General features: G+C 37.3%; 1 protein-coding gene across 7 annotated transcripts in view; it reads left to right on the forward strand.

Annotated features, from left to right (window-relative positions):
- The window catches only part of USP34 (ubiquitin specific peptidase 34), a 291,125-nt gene that overhangs the window by 143,139 nt on the left and 127,191 nt on the right, over positions 1 to 20,795 (forward strand). For all 7 annotated transcript variants that reach the window (XR_004054451.1, XR_004054449.1, XM_030921651.1 and 4 more), the window contains exons 20-25: positions 1,358 to 1,453; positions 7,211 to 7,293; positions 13,166 to 13,320; positions 14,748 to 14,861; positions 17,931 to 18,030; positions 18,159 to 18,318. Coding sequence is in view for 5 of the 7 variants with exons in the window: in XM_030921651.1 (XP_030777511.1) it covers positions 1,358 to 1,453; positions 7,211 to 7,293; positions 13,166 to 13,320; positions 14,748 to 14,861; positions 17,931 to 18,030; positions 18,159 to 18,318 (708 nt within the window). In the remaining 2 variants the exon portion in view is untranslated. The remainder of the gene's footprint in view (positions 1 to 1,357; positions 1,454 to 7,210; positions 7,294 to 13,165; positions 13,321 to 14,747; positions 14,862 to 17,930; positions 18,031 to 18,158; positions 18,319 to 20,795) is intronic.

A 20,795-nucleotide genomic window follows, 5' to 3' on the forward strand; every position in this document is an offset into this window, starting at 1 on the left:
AGGGTAGGGGAAAGCATTTAACATCACTGAAGAACAAGAATAGTGTGAGCCCTTTTTCATTGCCTCTTTCTGTAGTTTTTAAGTGGCTGAATTTCAAAATTCTAATGCAGTAAAGGCATTTATTTGGTGCTAACACAGGTGAGCAGGTGTCATTTTAATCAGTGGAGGTGCTTCATATTAAGGAGCAACTTTCTTGTAGAGAAGGGGCAGTCTCTGAATATTCAGTTACTTAATTAAGTATCTGAACCTAAGTATTACTGAGTTGAAACCCTTTTAGCTTGTTCCTTAAATTAAATGTAAATAAACTTAATTAAGGAAAATTCACAGGGTTTCCATTACCGCAAGAGATTGGTATCCTAAATTTCATAAAGTACATCACTTAAAAGAACTCTAAGCTCCTGTGGTTATTTGACATCAGTAACAACAAAAACTATCATTTATTGTGAATCTAGTATGTGTAGCAGCACTCAATATTTAGTACATATTCTCTCTTAAACTCATTCTAATGGCCCATAGTTTAAAATTAGAAACTTATCCTTGACTCTTTTAATAAACCTTCAAGCAAACAGACTTCCAGAGGTCAGCTTACTTGCCTGAAGCCGTGTTATAGCAAGTATATTGGAGCTGGTTTCAAACCCAAAGTCTGTCTTCTTTCTACCACTTGTCCTTTAGTGATTAGCAAGGTGAAAGTAACTTCTGTTTAAAATATGGCTATAACAGAAACATGATGTAAATTACATTGGAACTTACAGAATTTTAATACTTCTACATCTGTACATTTTAGCAGATAAATTGCTAATAGGTGTTATATGAAATACATTATGTTAGTTATGGAAGTTATGGACCCTGGGATCTCTGAATGTATATGCCACTATTTGTGTTTTCATTGTAGTATTTCTACATTATTTTGGAGCTCAATGCTGGGTATTTCTTTGATTTTTTTTTTTAATTCATTCAAAAATAAGCAAATTAATGACAAAAGATATATGCAGTAAGTTTATTGTATGCCTTCCGTATGCCAGATATTCTGCTAAGCAATGACCAAAGCACATAGTATATCCTTATATGAAATGGTATCATATTACTTTTAATATTAACTCAAATTAGTCATTGATGATAGCGCTTTCACAGGCATTATTTTGAGATTAAAAACTTATAAAGGTACTTTAAATTCATAAAAATGAAGGAACATTGCTTTATATCTTTTCACCATTCAAATATAAAAGGTGTATATTTTTCGTAGCTGTAAAATTTTACATTTGAAGATTTTTTTAGATTTGCATATTTACTGTCATAGCATAGATTTATTCTCTTACCCTGCCCACTTTAAAATTATTTTTTCTATTATTTGGGCCAGGTGGGCAGAAAAAGAACTGAACATGATGAAGCTTTTCTTTGATAATTTGGTATACTACATTCAAACTGTGAGAGAAGGAAGACAAAAACATGCACTGTAAGTACCTCTCAACTGGGTTAAATACATTTGTGTGGATTGTCTTTCCTTTGAAAGATAATTTCCCAGTGTTTTAACTTTTTTCCATTTAGTAAATAATTGTAACAGAAAACTTCATTTGTATAAAATTATGAAAAGGCTGCTAGAACTTTTTAAGCTTAAAGATTCTTAGGAGGTTACTCTTAAATTCTTAGGTAAATGTAACTGACTTACTTTTGGAGGTTGGTTAACCTTCACTATTGAGATTTGTTAAAACATACTGTTTTTAGGAATCAAAAGTAAACACGTTTTTCAGAAACTATGGATATGCTTGTCTTAACATATTAGGGCATTGATTCTAAAATTTGTAAATATTTACTTAAAAAATAATATATTTAACATATAGTTAATTTAAAACATTTTATTATAATTGCATACTAGTAGAAAGTTTAGGACATGTGGAAGGTTTTAAAACTGGTGGTATATCATTAATGTTTTCTTATGTATCAGAATACTCTCTGGATATATTCAAGTGATTTGGGACAAGAATTGGTAGAAATGGATTAGTGGTGATATAACTGTATTTGAAGCTTCTTTAGGGAGATGGCATAGGAGATTCAGAAGATTTCTGTGGGTGAACTGATTGTTGTGGACTGATGTCCATGTTGAGGAAACCAGTTCAATGCCACTACTGGCGTATTAGTGGAGAAGAGGAGGAATCACGCTGTGATTGAAAAAAATCACATAGAAAACTTCCACAAAGGTGGAAACCAAGCAGACTGTGGAAGTGTTGGGAAAAGTCATAGATCTTTAAGGCATGCATACTTCTAAAAATAAATTTATTTCCCTGCACAAATCAGTTCTCTAGATGTTATTTTTACTGTGTCCTTTAGGGTGCAGCTATCTTCCCACTTGCCTAAAACTTGAGACTTGAGGCATTTTTGTACGCTTGTTTCCAAACATGAGTAATGATGATGATGATGACAAAAAAGCCAGTGCTCATTGATATATACCAATGTGTCAGATACCAACTACTTTAAGATATGCAACAACCCATTTGAGACAGTCTTACTTTACAAATGAGTATACTGAAGCTATGATATGACAACTTCTCCAACGTCACACATAAAATTAGAGCGAGCTTTGGTACCGCCACAGTCTGTTTCTGTTACAGAATTTGTATTTGTAAATGTGACATTATGCTGCCATTATTCTCTGCCTTTTTGTTAAAATATACCCCATGTCTTTTCACAAATTGACATTTCCCCAAACACTACTTTTGTCCTTATAACTACCTCTAGGTTACTCTCCTTGCCTCAGTCTTCCCATATGCTGGTTCAGTCCTTCTGTCAAATTAGGAAAGCAGTATGGTACTGGTGGGAAGCCCATGGGCTTGAGAATCATACAGACGTAGATCCAGGTTATTAATCTATTATTTTAACCTTATTTCAATTATTTACCCCTCTAATTCCAATTATTTACCTTATAAGTGTTTGTAAGAATTTAATGAAATGATATAGTGAATTGTACCTGGCACATAGATTATCTACAAATTGCAGTTACCTGGTTAAAACAAAGAATGTAGCATAAGAAAGATACAAGAATTCTGTCTCTTAACCCCATCCAGAGATTCTTCATGGCATAAAAAATAAAATACCAGTCTCTTCAGCTTAATATTCTAGGCTGCCTATGATCTAAACTCAACCTTTCCAGTTTTATTGTTGAATTTTTTTTTTTTTTAGACAGCTTATTCTACAAGCTTATCAGATTATTTCTGGAGTATTTGTATTTACTGTATCCCATAGCTTTGCTTACAAAGTTAGCTTTAAACAGAATGTGTTCTTTTAAAATTATATTAAAGTTCTAACTGTTCTTCCAAGTCAGTATCCTTCTTTATTCCTATTGAAGCAGAGTTTGAGGATAATGTTGACCTCTTGAATCCGAACATTCTGTTTATGCTCTATAAAAATCATAGGATCGCCAGGCATGGTGGCTCATGGCTGTAATCCCAACACTTTGGGAGGCCAAGGTGGGCGGATCACCTGAGGTTGGGAGTTTAGGACCAGCCTGACCAACATGGAGAAACCTCGTCTCTACTAAAAATACAAAAAAAATTAGCCAGGTGTGGTGGCGCATACCTGTAATCCCAGCTACTCAGAAGGCTGAGGCAGGAGAACCACTTGAACCCAGGAGGTGGAGGTTGCAGTGAGCCAAGATTGCACCACTGCACTCCAGCCTGGGGAACAAGAGTGAAACTCTGTCTCAAAAACAAACAGAAATCACAGGATCAACAAAGAGCAGAAATAAAAACCACACATAACCCACGTTTTTATTAGGAGATGGGGAGTTAATTACTTGTCAGCAAAGAAATAAACACTAGGTTATAAAAGAGCTCCCACCAAGAGCAGGACTTGAGAGGCATAGTGAAAGGGGAATGGAAGTCATAAAATGAATCATCCTCATAAAGAGAAAAGCCAACATTAAGTATCAAAAAGGAACATACGTCTGAGACTTAGTTCACTGCTTTGACAACAGTGGAGTTACTCATTTTGTTAGTGGAATCAGAGGTGAGCAAAACATTGCTTCTGCGTTGAAAAATGAGTAGGGCTCCTTGGATATGTGTTTTATGTTTTTTTTTAGGGTATACTAGAATAATCTTTCCAACCTTTCAATCTGTCTTGTTGGCTGCCGTCGTAGGAGACTAAAACTCTTAGAACAGAGAGATGTTGTCTGGACTATTTTGATATAATTTCCCTATTCCTTCGGAGTGTAAAACAGTTGTACATTTGCTACTTTTTGTTCGAGCATACTTATTTCAGTATTTTTTTTTCCAGTGCAGATTAAAATAGGAAAGTTCTGAAATGTTTCACCAAGGGGGGAAAAAAGATTCTTGTAGCATGAAAGATAATATTTTTATTTTTTTATTTTGTAATTTTTGTTTTTTGCTTTTATATTTTTATTTTATTTTATTTATTTTGTTTTATTTTTTGATGGAGTTTTTGCTCTTTTGTCCAGACTGGAGTGCAGTCGTGTGATCCATCTCAGCTCACTGCAACCTCCACCTCCTTTCAAGTGATTCTCCTGCCTCAGCCTCCTGAGTAGCTGGGATTACAGGTGCCTGCCACTGCACCTGGCTAATTTTTGTATTTGTAGTAGACAAGGTTTCACCATGTTGGCCAGGCTGGTCTCGAACTCTTGACCTCAGGCGATCCATCCGCCTCTGCCTCCCAAAATGCTAGGATTACAGGCATGAGCCACCGCGCCAATAGTATGTTTGTAAAAGGACATATTAATGTGTTTCTTGAATCCAGGGGCCTCTAGAGAAAATCTTGTCTGTGGAGGCTACAAAGAGATTTTCTTTTAAGGCAGTAGTAATCTGTTACTGAAGTTTCATATCTTTGGGGAGCCTACTTTTGTCCTGTATTTCTTCTGATGTCAGAAGCCGTGGACAAGCCTGTGAGAATTTGTCAATATTGGTACCATCTTCGTCTGACATCCCAAGAAATTTTTCTCACTGGTGGTTTCAGCAGCCTGTAGGAACCTGATGGAGCAGGGTCTTTGAAGTGCAGCGTCAGGGGCTATACTATGGGAGTACAAAGGGACTAGACCCATGCCTTCAGGGTTATGAGTCCCTTATTCCAAGATGCAAGTATGGGGGAGAATTACTTCACATGTAAAGGCACTTAGTAAAGGGTGAGGCTTTATTCTCCCTTTACGTTTGATTGATGTCCCCTAGACAAGGCAAGAGGAATACGGTAACGTAAAACTGCAGAACTGATGGGTCATACAACTCATTTTTGATATTTGTACTCAAGGCCTCTGCTACAAAATCTCTTGTTCTTTAACTTAAAAAGCCCTGAAGCCCTTAAGAGCTAGCTGTTCTTGAATGGTACCTGGGTTGCCTTGTAGTCTGAGAGTTGCTTATCAGATTTCCTCTCCCCTACATCTCATCATAGGTATTTTCACCTTCACAAAGGTCAGTGCAGAAGTTAATCTTTTCTTTGCTAGTGTTAATAAGAGACCCTAAAGAGCAGCAAAGGCATGTCCAGTGAACTCAGTCTTCAAAAACTTAAGCTTTAAAACTTCAATAATGAATTTAGTTCAATTTTGGGAAGCTAATTTTGGGATGCTGTTAAAATTTTGTTCTTACTTGGGGATTACAGAACATCGAATTAAGATGCCCAGGCTGTGCACAGTGGCTCATGCCTGTAATCCCAGCACTTTGGGAGGCCAAGGTGGGCAGGTCACCTGAGGTCAGGAGTTCGAGACCAGCCTGGCCAACATGGTGACACCATATTTTTACTAAAAATACAAAAAAATTAGCCGGACACCTGTAATCCCAGCTCCTCTGGAGGCTGAGGCAGGAGAATTGCTTGAACCCAGGAGGTGGAGGTTGCAGCGAGCCGAGATCACACCACTGCACTCCAACCTGGGCGAGTGTGAGACTCCATTTCCAAAAAAAAAAAAAGCCCTTTGACGCTCTGCATGCTAGGTTATAGATCAGAGCATAGACCAGCCACTGTTGCATGTTGGCAAAGCAGTTTGGGCAGTCGATCCACAATCTGCCTTTTGATCTGTAAAACAGAGATAATAGCTTGTTATTGACTTAGTTTCATTGAGTGCTCAAGTACTTGAACTAGAATGTGATATTATAGACACAGTTAAATATGCAGTTCACTGGGGTTGCTAAAGGAAAGGAATCCTTTTAAAATGCAAAACTGGGCCAGGCGTGCTGACACCTGTTGTAATCCCAGCACTTTGGGAGGCCAAGGCAGGCAGATCGGCAGATCACTTGAGGTCAGGAATTTGAGACAGCCTGGCCAACATGGTGAAACCCCGTCTCTACTATAATAAAAATAACAAAAATTAGCTGGGTGTGGTGACGCATGCCTGTAATCCCAGCTACTCCGGAGGCTAAGGCACGAGAATCACTTGAACCTGGAAGGCAGAGGTTGCAGTGAGTGGCGATTCTGCCACTGCACTCCAGCTTAGACAACAGAATGAGACTCTGCCCCCAACCCCGCCAACACACACAAATTTTTAAAAAAGCAAACCTGATGATTACCTCCACCCCAAACATGGTCCCCTCACCCCAGCTCTCCAATACTCTTCCCTGACTTCCTTTTCCATCTCTTCTTTCTGACACTGGGGCTGACCACAGTCTCTCGTTTATCTAGTCAGACTCATCTCCTACCCTACCTCACTAAAAGTCGCTTCTTTAAAAGTTTCAAAAGCAACTTTTTTATTAAGCATCAAATTTTATGCATGTGAATTATAATTATTTAGATTTGAAATAACATTCAAAAATGCCAAGTTTTGTCAGCTCTATTTTTCATGAACTAGATTTATGGAAATATTATTTTATTAGTGTTTCTTGGGTACAGAATATATTATCACTATAGGGACCACGATATGAAGCATGTACTTTATAGATAGAGATAGTGTTTTTTACTTGTTGCCTATTCTAATTTATGTGTGTATTATATACTTTTAAAATGACATACTTCCTCTGCTTCACTGTTGAATTTTTGTGTGCTTTCTTACATAATTTGAAAATAAACTGTTATAGTTTCAAGATTTGTATAATTTAAATAGTTTAAATTTATGTTTTGTTTTGTCTTTATGAACTTCTTTGTGTAACCAAAGATACATAGTTAAAATAATTAATTACAGATTATTAAAACAATTTTTGGTGTAAGTTATGCATAGGACCACTAAATTTTTATAAGTAATTAAGAAATAGGATGTTTAATTATTTTAATAACTTTTAAATTATAGGTACAGCCATAGTGCTGAAGTTCAAGTTCGACTTCAATTCTTGACTTGTGTATTTTCAACTCTGGGATCACCTGATCATTTCAGTAAGTTTTTAAATCAGTACTTTTTTCAAATCTGTTTTGACTATTGGAAGAACTGAATTTACTCACTCTTTGGATTTCTGCAGTGATTTTTTTTCTTTGATTTAATTTTAGAGTAAGTGGGTACACGTATGTTTGTTACAGGGGTATATTGCATACTGGTGGGGATTGGGCTTCTTGTGTACCCATTACTCAAATAGTGAACACTGTACCCGATAGATTATTTTTCAACCCTTGTCCTGCTCCTGCCATATCCCCATTTGGAGACCCTGGTGTCTAGTAGTTTCATTTATATGTCCATGTGTACCATTATTTAGCTCCTGCTTACAAGCAAGAATGTACAGTACTTGGTTTTCTGTTGCTGAGTTAGTTCACTTAGAATAATGGCCTCCAGTTCCATTTATGTTGCTGCAAAGGACACGATTTCATTCGTTTTTATGGCTGCTGCAGGTTATTCTTAATACATTTATAAATGATACCAACATTCAGATAATTTATTCAAATAATTGAGATTGTTTGCATTTTAAATAAATTAAAAAAAATTTTTTTAGTTCTGTAAGACCTTTTCTCTCTTTTTCTTTTTTGAGACAGGGTCTCACACTGTCTGCCAGGCTGGAGTACAGTGGTGCGATTACAGCTCATTGGAGCTGTTGAGCTCCCTGGCTCAAGCACTCATCCCACCTTAGCCTTCTGAGTAACTGGGACTATGCACCACCATAGCCAGCTAATTTTTTTTTAATTTGCATAGAGATAGGGTTTCACTGTGTTGCCCAGGCTGGTCTCAAACTCATGGGCCCAAACAGTCCTCCTGCCTTGGCCTCCCAAAGTGCTGGGATTACCAGCATGAGTCACTGCACCGGGCTGACTGCATCTTTTATTATTTTTGCTTATAGAATCTTGCTTTCCCTTTGGTTGGAGATAGGTATTAATTATGCATTATTATCGGGGCTAATCTTTTGAAGATTACTTGGCTTGATGGGTGATGGAGACACTTGGAGGCCCTAGTTTTATTTGGTTTCACTTTAAACTCAGTTTCGTTAACAGTTAATTTTTTTTTTATTCAAGTTCTAGGGTACACGTGCACAACGTGCAGGTTTGTTACATATGTATACGTGTGCCATGTTGGTGTGCTGCACCCATTAACTCGTCATTTACATTATGTATATCTCCTAATGCCATCCCTCCCCCCTCCCCCAACAGTTAATTTTTTTAAAGTAGAGCTTGGTCTGTTATATTCAGGTTGTGTACCATATCCAAATCCATGTGGTTGCAAACGAGCTTGATTTCTGTTAGCCAAAGCTCCTTTTTCCTTCATGTACTGACTGTCATCTTTTACTCTACATCCTTCTTTTTCTGTGTGTCAATATCAAACCTTATTTTTTTAGAAGGATATTGTCTCTTTAACTGTGGTTACTATATCGTCAGCCTGATGGGTGTCTTGCTAGCAGTTGTCATGACTTTTTTCAAGGCTATACCTGTGCTTGAGATACACTGCGTTTATCTTATTATTTAAGTCTGCTCTTTCTTTTTTTTGTTCAAACTATTTATAACAAATGCCATCAACACTGTGATAATAGATTTCAAAAATAAGTTACCTGATTTTCGTAGGAAATTTCTCTTTCGTGTTACTAGGTCATTTATTGACCCATTATAACTGATAAAATTCAAGAAATTAGTGAACTAAAATATGGCAAAACCAATCTATAGGGAGAAGTCAAACTAAAACACATATAGTCAACATAGATACTATGAACATGTAAGTTTCATATTTATTATACACAGTATAGATTCTCTGTTAATTTCCAGTAGACACTAGCTACTGTCCAAATCGTATCAAATCTAAAACTTCACTTCTCACATATCATGGCTCTTCTCCTGCCCACTTCACCTGCCCTCAAAATGATCCTCCCACATCAGTCTCCAGAGTAGCTGGGACCACAGGTGCATATCACCATACCTGGCTAATTTTTAAATTGTTTGTATAGAGTCTCATTATGTTGCCCAGCCTGGTCTGAAACTCCTGGGCTCAAGCAATACTCCTGCTGCCTTAGCTTCCCAAAGTGCTAGGGTTACAGGCCTCAGACCACTGTGCATGGCTGGTTGTACTTCTCTTACTGGTACAGTTCCTGTTATCCATAACGAAGTTACTCCAAAGTTATATGTAATTACATCCAATATTTTAATACTGATTTTCAATATGACAATAACTATAGTCTTTAAAAAAAAAACAACGAAAGTGTATAAGTTGCATGTTGAATGTAGACTGGTGATTCAGCCAATTATGGATATACTTCTGTTTTATTATTTAGTTGACTATAATTAACCTGGATACTCTTTATTTTGTTCTCCTTAATTACTTAACGTGTTTAAGTTCTGATACATACTAGAGTTGTTTTGGGTTTATTTATATTTGCTCCTATGGGCACAAGTTCTCAGAACAAATAATGTACATGTTAACTGTTTCAGTGAGAAACAGATAGGATAACTTTTTTTCTGATAAAACTCTTCAGACTGATACTGCTACTAGGGTGAATATTTCTGAGGAATTTTTCTTTATTTTGTCATTTCATCTACTTTTCCCAAGAAAAATAAATTTCTTTTAATGGTACCATACCATCGTGTCACTTCTGGTTCTAGGGCACCACCCCAGGGTTTGGAACCTCTTAAAATGTACTTCAGAAATCCCTGGGATGCTTTTGTTCTAACCTTTTGGACTGTCTAATTTTTTTCATATTCATACTTGTGATTGCCTAAAATGCCTTCCCTTTTGTTCTGAATAGTTCATCTGTCTTCTGCCACATTCGGGAATCCTTTAATACTTGGATCAAAGTACAATACAAATTTTCTCTCATTAGTCTGACTCCTTAGCTGATTATGTCCTCTGATAGGTTGCTGTTGTCTGTTTTACGCACTTTCCTTTTGCTTTGTTCGTCATAAGGGTCCTTTTTTCTTTGTTTTGTTTTGTTTTGTTTTGAGATGAAGTCTCGCTCTTGTCGCCCAGGCTGGAGTACAGTGGCGCGATCTTGGCTCACCACAACCTCCACCTCCCGCTTTGAAGTGGTTCTCCTGCCTCAGCCTCCTGAGTAACTGGTATTACAGGCATGTGCCACCATGCCCGGCTAATTTTTTGTATTTTTAGTAGAGACCGGGTTTCTCCATGTTGGTCAGTCTGGTCTCGAACTCGACCTCAGGTGATCCGCCCAACTTAGCCTCCCAAAGTGCTGGGATTACAGGCATGAGCCACTGCGCCCGGCCTCCTTTTTTCATATTTTACAAAAATAATATTTATCTCCTATATACAGAGAGTGACCTTTGAACATGGTATACACTCTATTTATAATACTCAAACCTTATCACTGACTCCTCAATTTTTAGGATTACCTCCCCCAGTCTTTATTACTATTATACAGATGTGCTCCTATTTTAGGGAGAAGAATTTTCTTCCTAAATGAATTCTTTGAGAATACTTCATAAGTTGTGTATTTTCAGGTGATTTACATATGGGTTATCTTAAAGTATATTTTAAAAACATAAGTTATGTGAAAATTCGTATTAAATACTTGTAAAAGGCTCTAAGATAACTGCTTTGTGTTTCTGGCTATATTGGTGTTTCTGGTACATTCATTTAGGACCAAAATGTTGTATGAATATGATTTTAAATTTTACAAATGGGATGACATAAAAAATAGTTTTTGAGATTTATTTATTTATTTATTATTTTGAGATGGAGTCTCACTCTGTCACCAGGCTGGAGAGCAGTGGCACAATCTCGGCTCACTGCAACTTCCGTCTCCCGGGTTCAAGCAGTTCTCTTGCCTCAGCCTCCCGAGCAGCTGGGACTACAGGGGTGTGTGCCACCACACCTAGCTAATTTTTGTATTTTTAATAAAGACGAAGTTTCACCATGTTGGCCAGGATGGTCTTGATCTCCTGACCTTGTGATCTGCCCACCTCAGCCTCCCAAAGTGCTAGGATTACAGGCGTGAGCCACCACCGCACCCAGCTGTTTTTTTTGTTTGTTTTAAAGAGACAGTCTCGCTGTGTCATCCAGGCTAAAGTGCAGTGGCATGATCATAGTTCACTGCAGCCTTTGACTCCTGGGCTCGAGGAGTCTTCCCACCTCAGCCTCCCGAGTAGCTAGGACTAAAGGTGCCTGTCACCCTGCCCAGCTACTTTTTTGTTTATTTTTGACGTGGAGTCTTGCTCTTTTTGCCCAGGCTGGAGTACAGTGGTGAGGCCTTGGCTCACGGCAACCTCCGCCTCCCAGGTTCCAGCGATTCTCATGTCTTGTCCTCCGAAGTAGCTGGGATTACAGGCACCCACCACTACACCTGGCTAATTTTTGTATTTTTAGTAGAGGCGGGATTTCACCATGTTGGCTAGACTGGTCCTGAACTGCTGACCTCAGGTGATCCACCCACCTCATCTTCCCAAAGGGCTGGGATTACAGGCATGAGCCCCCATGCCCGGCCTACAAATTTTTGTTTTTTAATTTTTTTGTAAAGAGAGGGTCTTCCTGTATTGCCCAGGCTTGTCTCAAACTCATGGCCACAAGTGATTCTCCCCTCGGCTTCCCAGAGTGCTGGGATTACATGTGTAAGCCACTGCGCCTGGATAAGATAATAAATATTTTATATACTTCTATGTAAATAAACTACAGGAGGTCATCAAAGAGTGTTTTAACATTAATGAGGAAAAAAACTGATTCCCGGCCAGGGCCACTGCCTGTGCAGAATTTCCACATTCTCCCCATGTCTGCATGGATTTTCTCTGGGTACCCTGGTTTCCTCCCACATCCCAAAGACATGCACTGTAGATTCATTGGCATGTCTAAATGATCTCAATCTGAATGAGTGTGGGCGTGTGTATGAGTGCAGTCTGCAATGGAATGGCATCCTGGTCAAGGTTAGTTAGTGCCTTGTCCTTGAGATGCTAGTCCCTAAGATGCTGGGATACGATTTGGCCAGCGACAGCCCTGAGCTCTGGAATAAGCGAGTTGGAAAATGAGCAAATAAATGAATACAAATTGTAACATAGAAATTTGTAAGCTCTATGATATTCATACAAATGCATAGTCATAAATGATGTGGTACAAAAGCGAACCCACTAAATTTGTTACTGTTTGTGTTTGAACTGCCTGGTGGTAGGAAGTATTCCTTATAGTGTTTAATTTGTAACTATTTAGTCCTTGATTTTATTTACCACCACCACTGATTTGCCAAAAATTGGATAAATAACTGAGTGGTTTGTATTAATCTTTCTTAAATGTATATATAGCTCACACTTATTCCAGTGTTTAATATTCAGAGTGTTAACTTTTAAATAGGGAAGTTTAGCTATTTTTTGTTTTTGTTTTTTTGTTATTTTTTGAGGTGGAGTCTGTTGCCCAGGCTGGAGTGCAGTGGCGCGATCTCAGCTCACTGCAAGCTCCACCTCCCAGGTTCAGGCAATTCTCCTGTCTCAGCCTCCTGAGTAACGGGGATTACAGACGCATGCCACCGTGCCCAGCTAATTTTTTGTATTTTTGTAGAGGCGGCGTTTCACCGTGTTGGCAAGGCTGGTCTCGATCTCCCGAGCTTGGTCAATCCACCTCCCTCAGCCTCCCAAAGTGCTAGGATTACAGACGTAAGCCACTACGCCTGGCTGCTGTGATTTTTTTTTTTTAATCATAAATATGCTGTAGAAACATAACTCTTATTCATATCAATTAACATATGGTAAAATTTGTTTCATTATGCATCATTTCAATTAAAATTGCAATTTCCAAGAACCTATCCATGTTAAGTGAGGACTTACTGTATGTACACATGCCTAAGAGAAGTATAATTTTTTTGTTTGTAGTTAATAAAGTATAAAATTTATAATTTTTATCTAGGGTTAAGTTTAGAGCAAGTTGACATCTTATGGCATTGTTTGGTAGAAGATTCTGAATGTTATGATGATGCACTCCATTGGTTCTTAAATCAAGTTCGAAGTAAAGATCAACATGCTATGGGTATGGAAACCTACAAACATCTTTTCCTGGAGAAGGTAATTACATTTCTCACAGTTTGTTACTATTTTTCCATGTTCCCTTTTTCATCTCTTGAAATATGAATTCTGTAATGCTTTTTTTTTTTTTGATAGTTTTTTAAAGTAGCCAAATGTAATGATTTTTAGTAGTCCTAGTATAATTTTTGGTCAGATTGTGCTCTGATTTTGTTGTTTATACTGTTTACATCTAAATTAATTGTTTGTATCTATAAAAATGTTCTATTAGCTACAATAATTAAACTAACAATCAGAATAACTTTTGAAGGCAGCACTAATTAGAAATGTGGAGGGTTTTTTTAGTGTTTGTTTTTTAAAATCATCAGTAATATTGTAGTCCAGTTTTCAGGGGTGGTGCCCACACCCACAAGTGTGAGAGCTGTTTTCTGTGACTCTTTCTTATTTAAATGACTGACTGCATTGCAGTCAGTCTTTTTGGGCAAAAATAAGCCATTCTCCAGTATGTGTAGATTCTGGGAAGGCATATTAGGAAGTGCTGTCATTATTGTAAAGATGTTCTAATTTTTGTTCTTCTTTACCACATGCCACAGTTAGGTGACATTATTCTGAATGAGCTTTTCCCAATTGAATTTTGAAACTCAGTGAAAATAATGCAAAAGACTTTTCTATGCTTATTTTTGAGATTATGAAGGCTGTCCACAAAGTGTGACATTATCTCCGTGTTGGAACTGAGTATATATATGAATGAGTTTTAGTGTGTATAAACTAAATCACTTAACAGACCCAAGACAGAGCTACAAATATAACTTTACCATCTTAAATTTCAACCGCTGACTTTAACAAAAACTGTACTTATAGCTATACCTCCTGTAAGTTTGTATGGTATAGATATACAATGCATGGTAGATGTTTTTATTTATGTCCTCTGATTTGGGTCTATGCACATCTTCACAATTGAAACCTGTATCAGACAGATTTCAGTTATTACCTGAATAAAATGTTCATTAAATCACATATATATATATTTTCATTTTTCATTTCATTTTTTTTTGAGATAGGCTTGCTCTAAGACTGGAGTGCAGTAGTGTGATCACGTCTCACTGTAGCCTTGACCTCCCAGGCTCAAGCAATTCTCCCACTACAGCCTCTTGAGTAGTTGGGACTGCAGCCACATACCACCATGCCCGGCTGATTTTTGTATTTTTCGTAGAGATGAGGTTTCGCCATGTTGCCCAGGCTGGTCTCAAACTCCTGAGCTCAAGCTGTCTGCCTGCCTTGGCTTCCCAAAGTACTGAGCCGCTGTGCCCAGCCAAATTATTATATATTTTTATTTTTTTAAATTATCACTAAAATTCAAGCTGATCTGTTTCCTTCCACAATGTTTTCAGTAACGTTTATTTAAATTTAATAAAATCTGTGAATTATCACACTAAATTAGCTTTGTGTTTCCCCCTACCCTCCCAAAGATGCCCCAGCTAAAACCTGAAACAATTAGCATGACTGGCTTAAACCTGTTTCAGCATCTCTGTAACTTGGCTCGATTGGCTACCAGTGCCTACGATGGTGGTTCAAATTCTGAGGTAAGGATTTAGACTTACTTTATTAGGCAACTTTATTCCTCAAATTAGATTATCAATTTGGTTACCAAATTATTTTTCTACAAAGCATAGAATTTACTACCTGTGCAATGCAATTGAGTTGGTTAGTTTGTTTTGAAATGGAGTCTAGCTCTGTTGCCCAGGCTAGAGTGCAGTGGTGCGATCTCAGCTCACTGCAGCCTCCACCTCCCGGATTCAAGTGATTCTCCAGCCTCAGCCCCCCAAGTAGCTGGGATTACAGACATTTGCCGCCATGCCTCACTAATTTTTGTATTTTTGGTAGAGACGGGGTTTTACTATGTTACTCAGGCTAGTCTCGCACTCCTGAATTTAAGTGATCCGTCTGCCTTGGCCTCCCAAAGTGCTGGGATTACAGGCATGAGCCAGCGTGCTCAGCCTAATTCTGTTCTCTGGTTTCAAAAGTTTTATAAAGCAAATTTATTTTTCAGTACCAAAGATAACATTGGGTGTGCTTAATGAAAACCTATTACATGTTTCTTGATTTATAAAGAAGTGGCCATGTGAGTGTTCTTTGAGTCTCCTAGGCATTCCTAGATAATACAGCCAAATATTTTACTTCAAATAAAAGATTGATTTGTCTCAAATATGATTTTTATGCCATTTGGTTCAGCCTGGGCAACAGAGCAAGACTCCATCTGAAAAAAAATAATAATAATAATTTTATCTCTTAGCAAATTTGGGGAAATTTTTTAAAAAAGGAAAAAGAATAATTTTAAAAAATGTTTATTGTTGGTATTTTTTGAGATGGAGTCTGGCTCTGTCACCTAGGCAGGAGTGCAGTGGTGTGATCTCAGCTCACTGCAACCTCCATCTCCTGGCTTCTAGCAATTATCTTGCCCCAGTTTCCTGAAGTAGCTGGGAATACAGGGGTGTGCCACCATGCCTGGCTGATTTTTGTATTTTTAGTATGGGTGGGGTTTCACCATATTGGCGGGGCTGGTTTCGAACTCCTGACCTCAGGTGATCCACCCGCTTTGGCCTCCCGAAGTGCTGGGATTACAGGCATGAGCCACTGCACCAGGCCATTATGATTAGTTTTTTTGAGACGGCGTCTCGCTCTGTCACCCAGGTTGGAGTACAGTGCCACAGTCTTGGCTCACTGTAAGCTCCACCTCCCAGGTTCACGCCCTTCTCCTGTCTCAGCCTCCTGAGTAGTTGGGACAACAGGTGTGCGCCACCATGCCCAGCTAATTTTTTTTTTTTTTTTTTTTTTGAGACGGAATTTTGCTATGTCGCCCAGGTTGGGGTGCAGTGGGATGATCTCGGCTCACTACAAGCTCCGCCTCCTGGGTTCACGCCATTCTCCTGCCTCAGCCTCCCGAGTAGCTGGGCCTACAGGTGCCCGCCACCACACCTGGCTAGTTTTTTGTATTTTCTAGTAGAGATGGAGTTTCACCGGGTTAGCCAGGATGGTCTCGATCTCCTGACCTCATGATCTGCCCACCTCGGCCTCCCAAATTGCTGGGATTACAGGCTTGAACCACCGCGCCTGGCCTAGTTTTTGTATTTTTAGTAGAGTTGGGTTTTCACCATATTGGCCAGACTAGTCTCGAACTCCTGACCTCAAGTTTTCCACCCGCCTTGGCCTCCCAAAGTGCTAGGATTATAGGTATGAGCCACCATGACTGGCCAGAATAATTTTAATTGTATCTAAAATGCTTTTATTTTATTTTCCTACTGCCTTCTTTTCTTGTCTGAGTAGGTTTTTCAGTGTTTTTTAGTCCTAACTCTTGCTTCAGTATCACTTTGATAACTTTTTTTTTTTTTTTTTTTGGAGATGGAGTCTTGCTCTGTCGTCCAGGCTGGAGTCCAGTGGCACAATCTCAGCTCACTGCAACCTCTGCCTCCCAGATTCAACCAGTTCTCCTGCCTCAACCTCCAGAGTAGCTGGGATCACAGGCACATGCCTCCACGCCTGGCTTTTTTTTTTTTTTTTTTTTAAAGTAGAGACGGGGTTTCACTGTGCTGGCCAGGCTCGAACTTGAGGCTCAGGCAATCTGCCTGCCTCAGCCTCCCAAAGTGCTGGGATTAGAGGCGTGAGCTACTGTGCCTGGCCCACTATGATAATTTTCAATTTGGTAATTTCAGACAACTAAACATACTTGATTTACCTAAGAAGTAGTCATGCTCTATTATGAAATAATACTACCTTTTTAAAGGAGGTGACATTAACACTAAAGTTGTTCAGCTGCCAACTTAGAAGGACATCTTTCTTTGCCCAACTTTTGGAAGCTTCCACTCCCTACTTTTTCTGTAGTTTTTAGTGAAACCTTTTTTTTTTTTTTTTTTGGTCATCTCATGGTTAACATCATAAATTTGAGTGAGGCTGGACGCAGTGGCCCCACGCCTGTAATTCCACCTTTTTGGGAGGCCGAGGCGAGTGAATCAGCTGAGGTAGGGAATTTGAGACCAGCCTGGCCAACATGGTGAAACCCTGTCTCTACTAAAATACAGAAAAATTAGCCAGACGCTGTGGCGCGTGCCTGTGATCCCAGCTACTTGGGAGGCTAAGGCATGAGAATCCCTGGAATCCTGGGAGGCAGACGTTGTAGTGAGCCAAGATTGTGCCACTGCACTCCAGTCTGGGCAAGTGAGTGAGACTCTGTTCTCAAAAAAAAAAAAAAAAAAAGAGAACTTGAGTTAGCGTATCTTGTTAATATTCTGTGAATGCAAGAAGGCAGTGGTTTTATCACTGTAAGTTGGATGGATTCATTGAAGCATTGTGCTCATTATTGTATTTGTGTTTTATTCCTTTGTGGTATGTTTTTCAGGACTAGAATTTTCCTACTATGTAGTCACAGCTTGTGAGTTAAACATTATGTATATATTGTTAGCTGCATTGTAAATATTTTTTAGAATTAGTACAGGTGTATTTCATCAATTGAGGAAATTCCTAAATCATTTATTTTTGTTATTTAATAGCTGAGTAATAGGAGTTGCCTATGATTTTTACTTTTGATACTTCAGTCTTATGATGAGTTACATAGTTTGACAAACAAAATTTAGAGGTATCGTATTTTTCTTTCTTAGCTGTGTGGTATGGACCAATTTTGGGGCATTGCTTTAAGAGCACAATCTGGTGATGTCAGTCGAGCAGCTATCCAGTATATTAACTCCTATTATATTAATGGTAAGTGATTTGAAATATTATGTAATAGCTAATTTTTTATGAGGGTGTTCCGTTAAGCTAAAATTTTTCTTTGATACAGCTAAACAAGAATATAAGGCTAATATATGTGTCTAAACATTGGCTTTCAGGTAAAACGGGTTTAGAGAAGGAGCAAGAATTTATTAGTAAGTGCATGGAGAGTCTTATGATAGCTTCTAGCAGTCTTGAGCAGGAATCACACTCAAGTCTCATGGTTATAGAAAGAGGACTGCTTATGCTGAAGACACATCTGGAAGCGTTTAGGAGAAGGTAATTTTTAAAATATCACACTGTTAGAATGAATTTCATTTTTATTCCTGACATATCCAGAAATATTCTTAAAGTGAATCTAAAGTTTTTGTTGGGGTCAGGTAGAAAGCATAATTTACCAAAGTGAAGGGTCAGTAATAGAAGTAACTTTTATTAAGAGTATATACCATTTTGCCTTGGAATAGGCAATACGGGTTCCTGATAAATATTGCACAGCTTTAATAATAGTTAGAGTTTGAGCAGATGTGCATGAATAAGAATCGTTAGACAGAATTCCATCTCTAAGGAAGTATTGAGTTTGATTAAAAAGGCAGAACACCACTACTAAAAAACGTTTCTCTCAAACTCTTACCAAGAACATCAAATAATCTCATAGTTGAATCAAGTTGAGTCATATGTTTCATTTGCTGTTTTTTTTTTTCTTCCTGGACTAGGAGACAGTATTTTAATTTTGAATTTCCATTTACCATGGAAACATGACCAAAAAATTCTGTTAATGAATATCTGTATAATTAATTTAGACATAACCTGTGTAATACAGAAATAAAGCAAATTAATATTTATGAATATATCGACTGAAATGAAAGGTGAGTAGATAGTTTTAAGAAATTCTATTTGTTAAAAATCATTATGAGCAAATGTAAAAGTACTAAGAACTGTGTTGAAAAAAATTGTTAAAATTAGAACTTTTTTCAACTTCAGATCTTAGTTTGATATTGAAAAGTGATACAATTGATATTTATTGACATTTTAAAAGTATCAAGAAATATTGCATAATAAAGATATTTTATACATTCCTTATAAATAACATGCTTCCATGATTTGAAACATTTGGACATTATGAAATTCTTTATTTTGATTAAGATTGCAATTCATGGAAATTCCACTTAAAGAATTCCTTGTGTTTTTTATGAATGTGGAAGGGAACTCGTTTTTTTGCACAGAAACTTTATACTGCCTTATAACTTTAACCACTTAAAAAGATAAAATGTTAAAAAGGGCAAATGTGGTGGTGTATCTTATACAAATTAATACATATTATAAAATTCAGATATTACACTATGATGTAGAAAACGAAAGTCTGCTATAATTGCTTTCTTCCTCGTGGAGATAGTTACTGTTAATGATACCCATACTTACAGAATTTTTCCTATGCCATAGGATCTACAGACAACAAACCAATAAGGGCCTGTCGATTCACACCCTTAGTCCTTGCACAATATTACCAATGTCTAAAATAAGTACTTACTTTAAGTCTTTAAAAATTACTCGTTTTTTGAGTGTTCAATGGTGATTTTGTAAATTTAATGAATTTAAGTCCAAAAATTCCTTCTCAGATGTACAGATTTTTTTCTGAGTTGTGAAAAAAAATTATGTTCTTGATATCTTTTTATTTGTTCATGTTTTAGCTGAAAGTTAATGTTGATGTTAAATAGTTTATATAAAAATGTTTTGTTACTAGCAGAATAACTAGGATATGGATAAAATTGAATAGTCACAAAACTAAGCAGTAGTCAAAAAAAATTTACCTAGGTATTTTTCATGCAAAATTTTGTTCTTGATGTGGTTAGTGCTATTATTAATTGAAGATTGCCTAACATCTGTAGATTGAAAAATAGAATTTTTTTTGTGTTCTGTATATTAAGGGAGTAAACAATAATGTCTTAAATTGTTTTCTTTTTAAAAAGAGAAAAAATTATAATTTTAAATAGTGGTTCCAGCCAGAAATTTTTGTTTCCCAAAATGTAGTATATAATCCCTGGAGACACTTCTGATTATCACAGCAAGGGAGCATGTTGTTGGTATCTGGTGAGATGCTGTTGAATATGAGAGCATGAGATATAGCCTCCTTCACCCTAATTCATCTCTGCCCTCTGATAACAAATTATTAATTGGGCTTAAAATGTCAGTAGTGCCACTGTGGAGAAACTCTGGTCTTCAATATGTAGCAGGAAACATTGTTTTAAGATTACTCTTTTGCTCATACATCAGATCATGTGGAAATTAGACAAGTTCATTCATTCCCTCACTTTTTATCCTTCTATTCCGAATTTGCTGATTAGTTTTAGACTTCTAAAATTTTTTTTTATTTTAACTAAATTCAGGTACCTTGGATCCTGTCTTCCACATCTGAAAATTAGTTAGAAAATTGACACGTGTTTAGTGATTATCATGCTAGGTGCCTGTTTCCTTTGAAATACAAGTCTTTGTAATTCACTTTATAATTTTAACAGCCATGAATTGACTCTCAAATTCTATTAGGCTGGTTAGTATATATTTACTAGAATGTTTCTGTCCCTGAAAAATTTTTCTTAATATGTTTTTTCCTTCTGAATATAGGAATCACAGCTTGCTATTTCATTTATTAATTCCTCCTGACTCTGCTACTAATATTTCTGTTCTCTCTATTTAAAACAAAAAACAACAACAACAAAAAACTGGCCTTAAGGAGATTTTTTTTTTCCTCAGTAATTTCT

This window comes from Rhinopithecus roxellana, chromosome 17, assembly GCF_007565055.1.
Source record: "Rhinopithecus roxellana isolate Shanxi Qingling chromosome 17, ASM756505v1, whole genome shotgun sequence".
NCBI lineage: Eukaryota > Metazoa > Chordata > Mammalia > Primates > Cercopithecidae > Rhinopithecus > Rhinopithecus roxellana.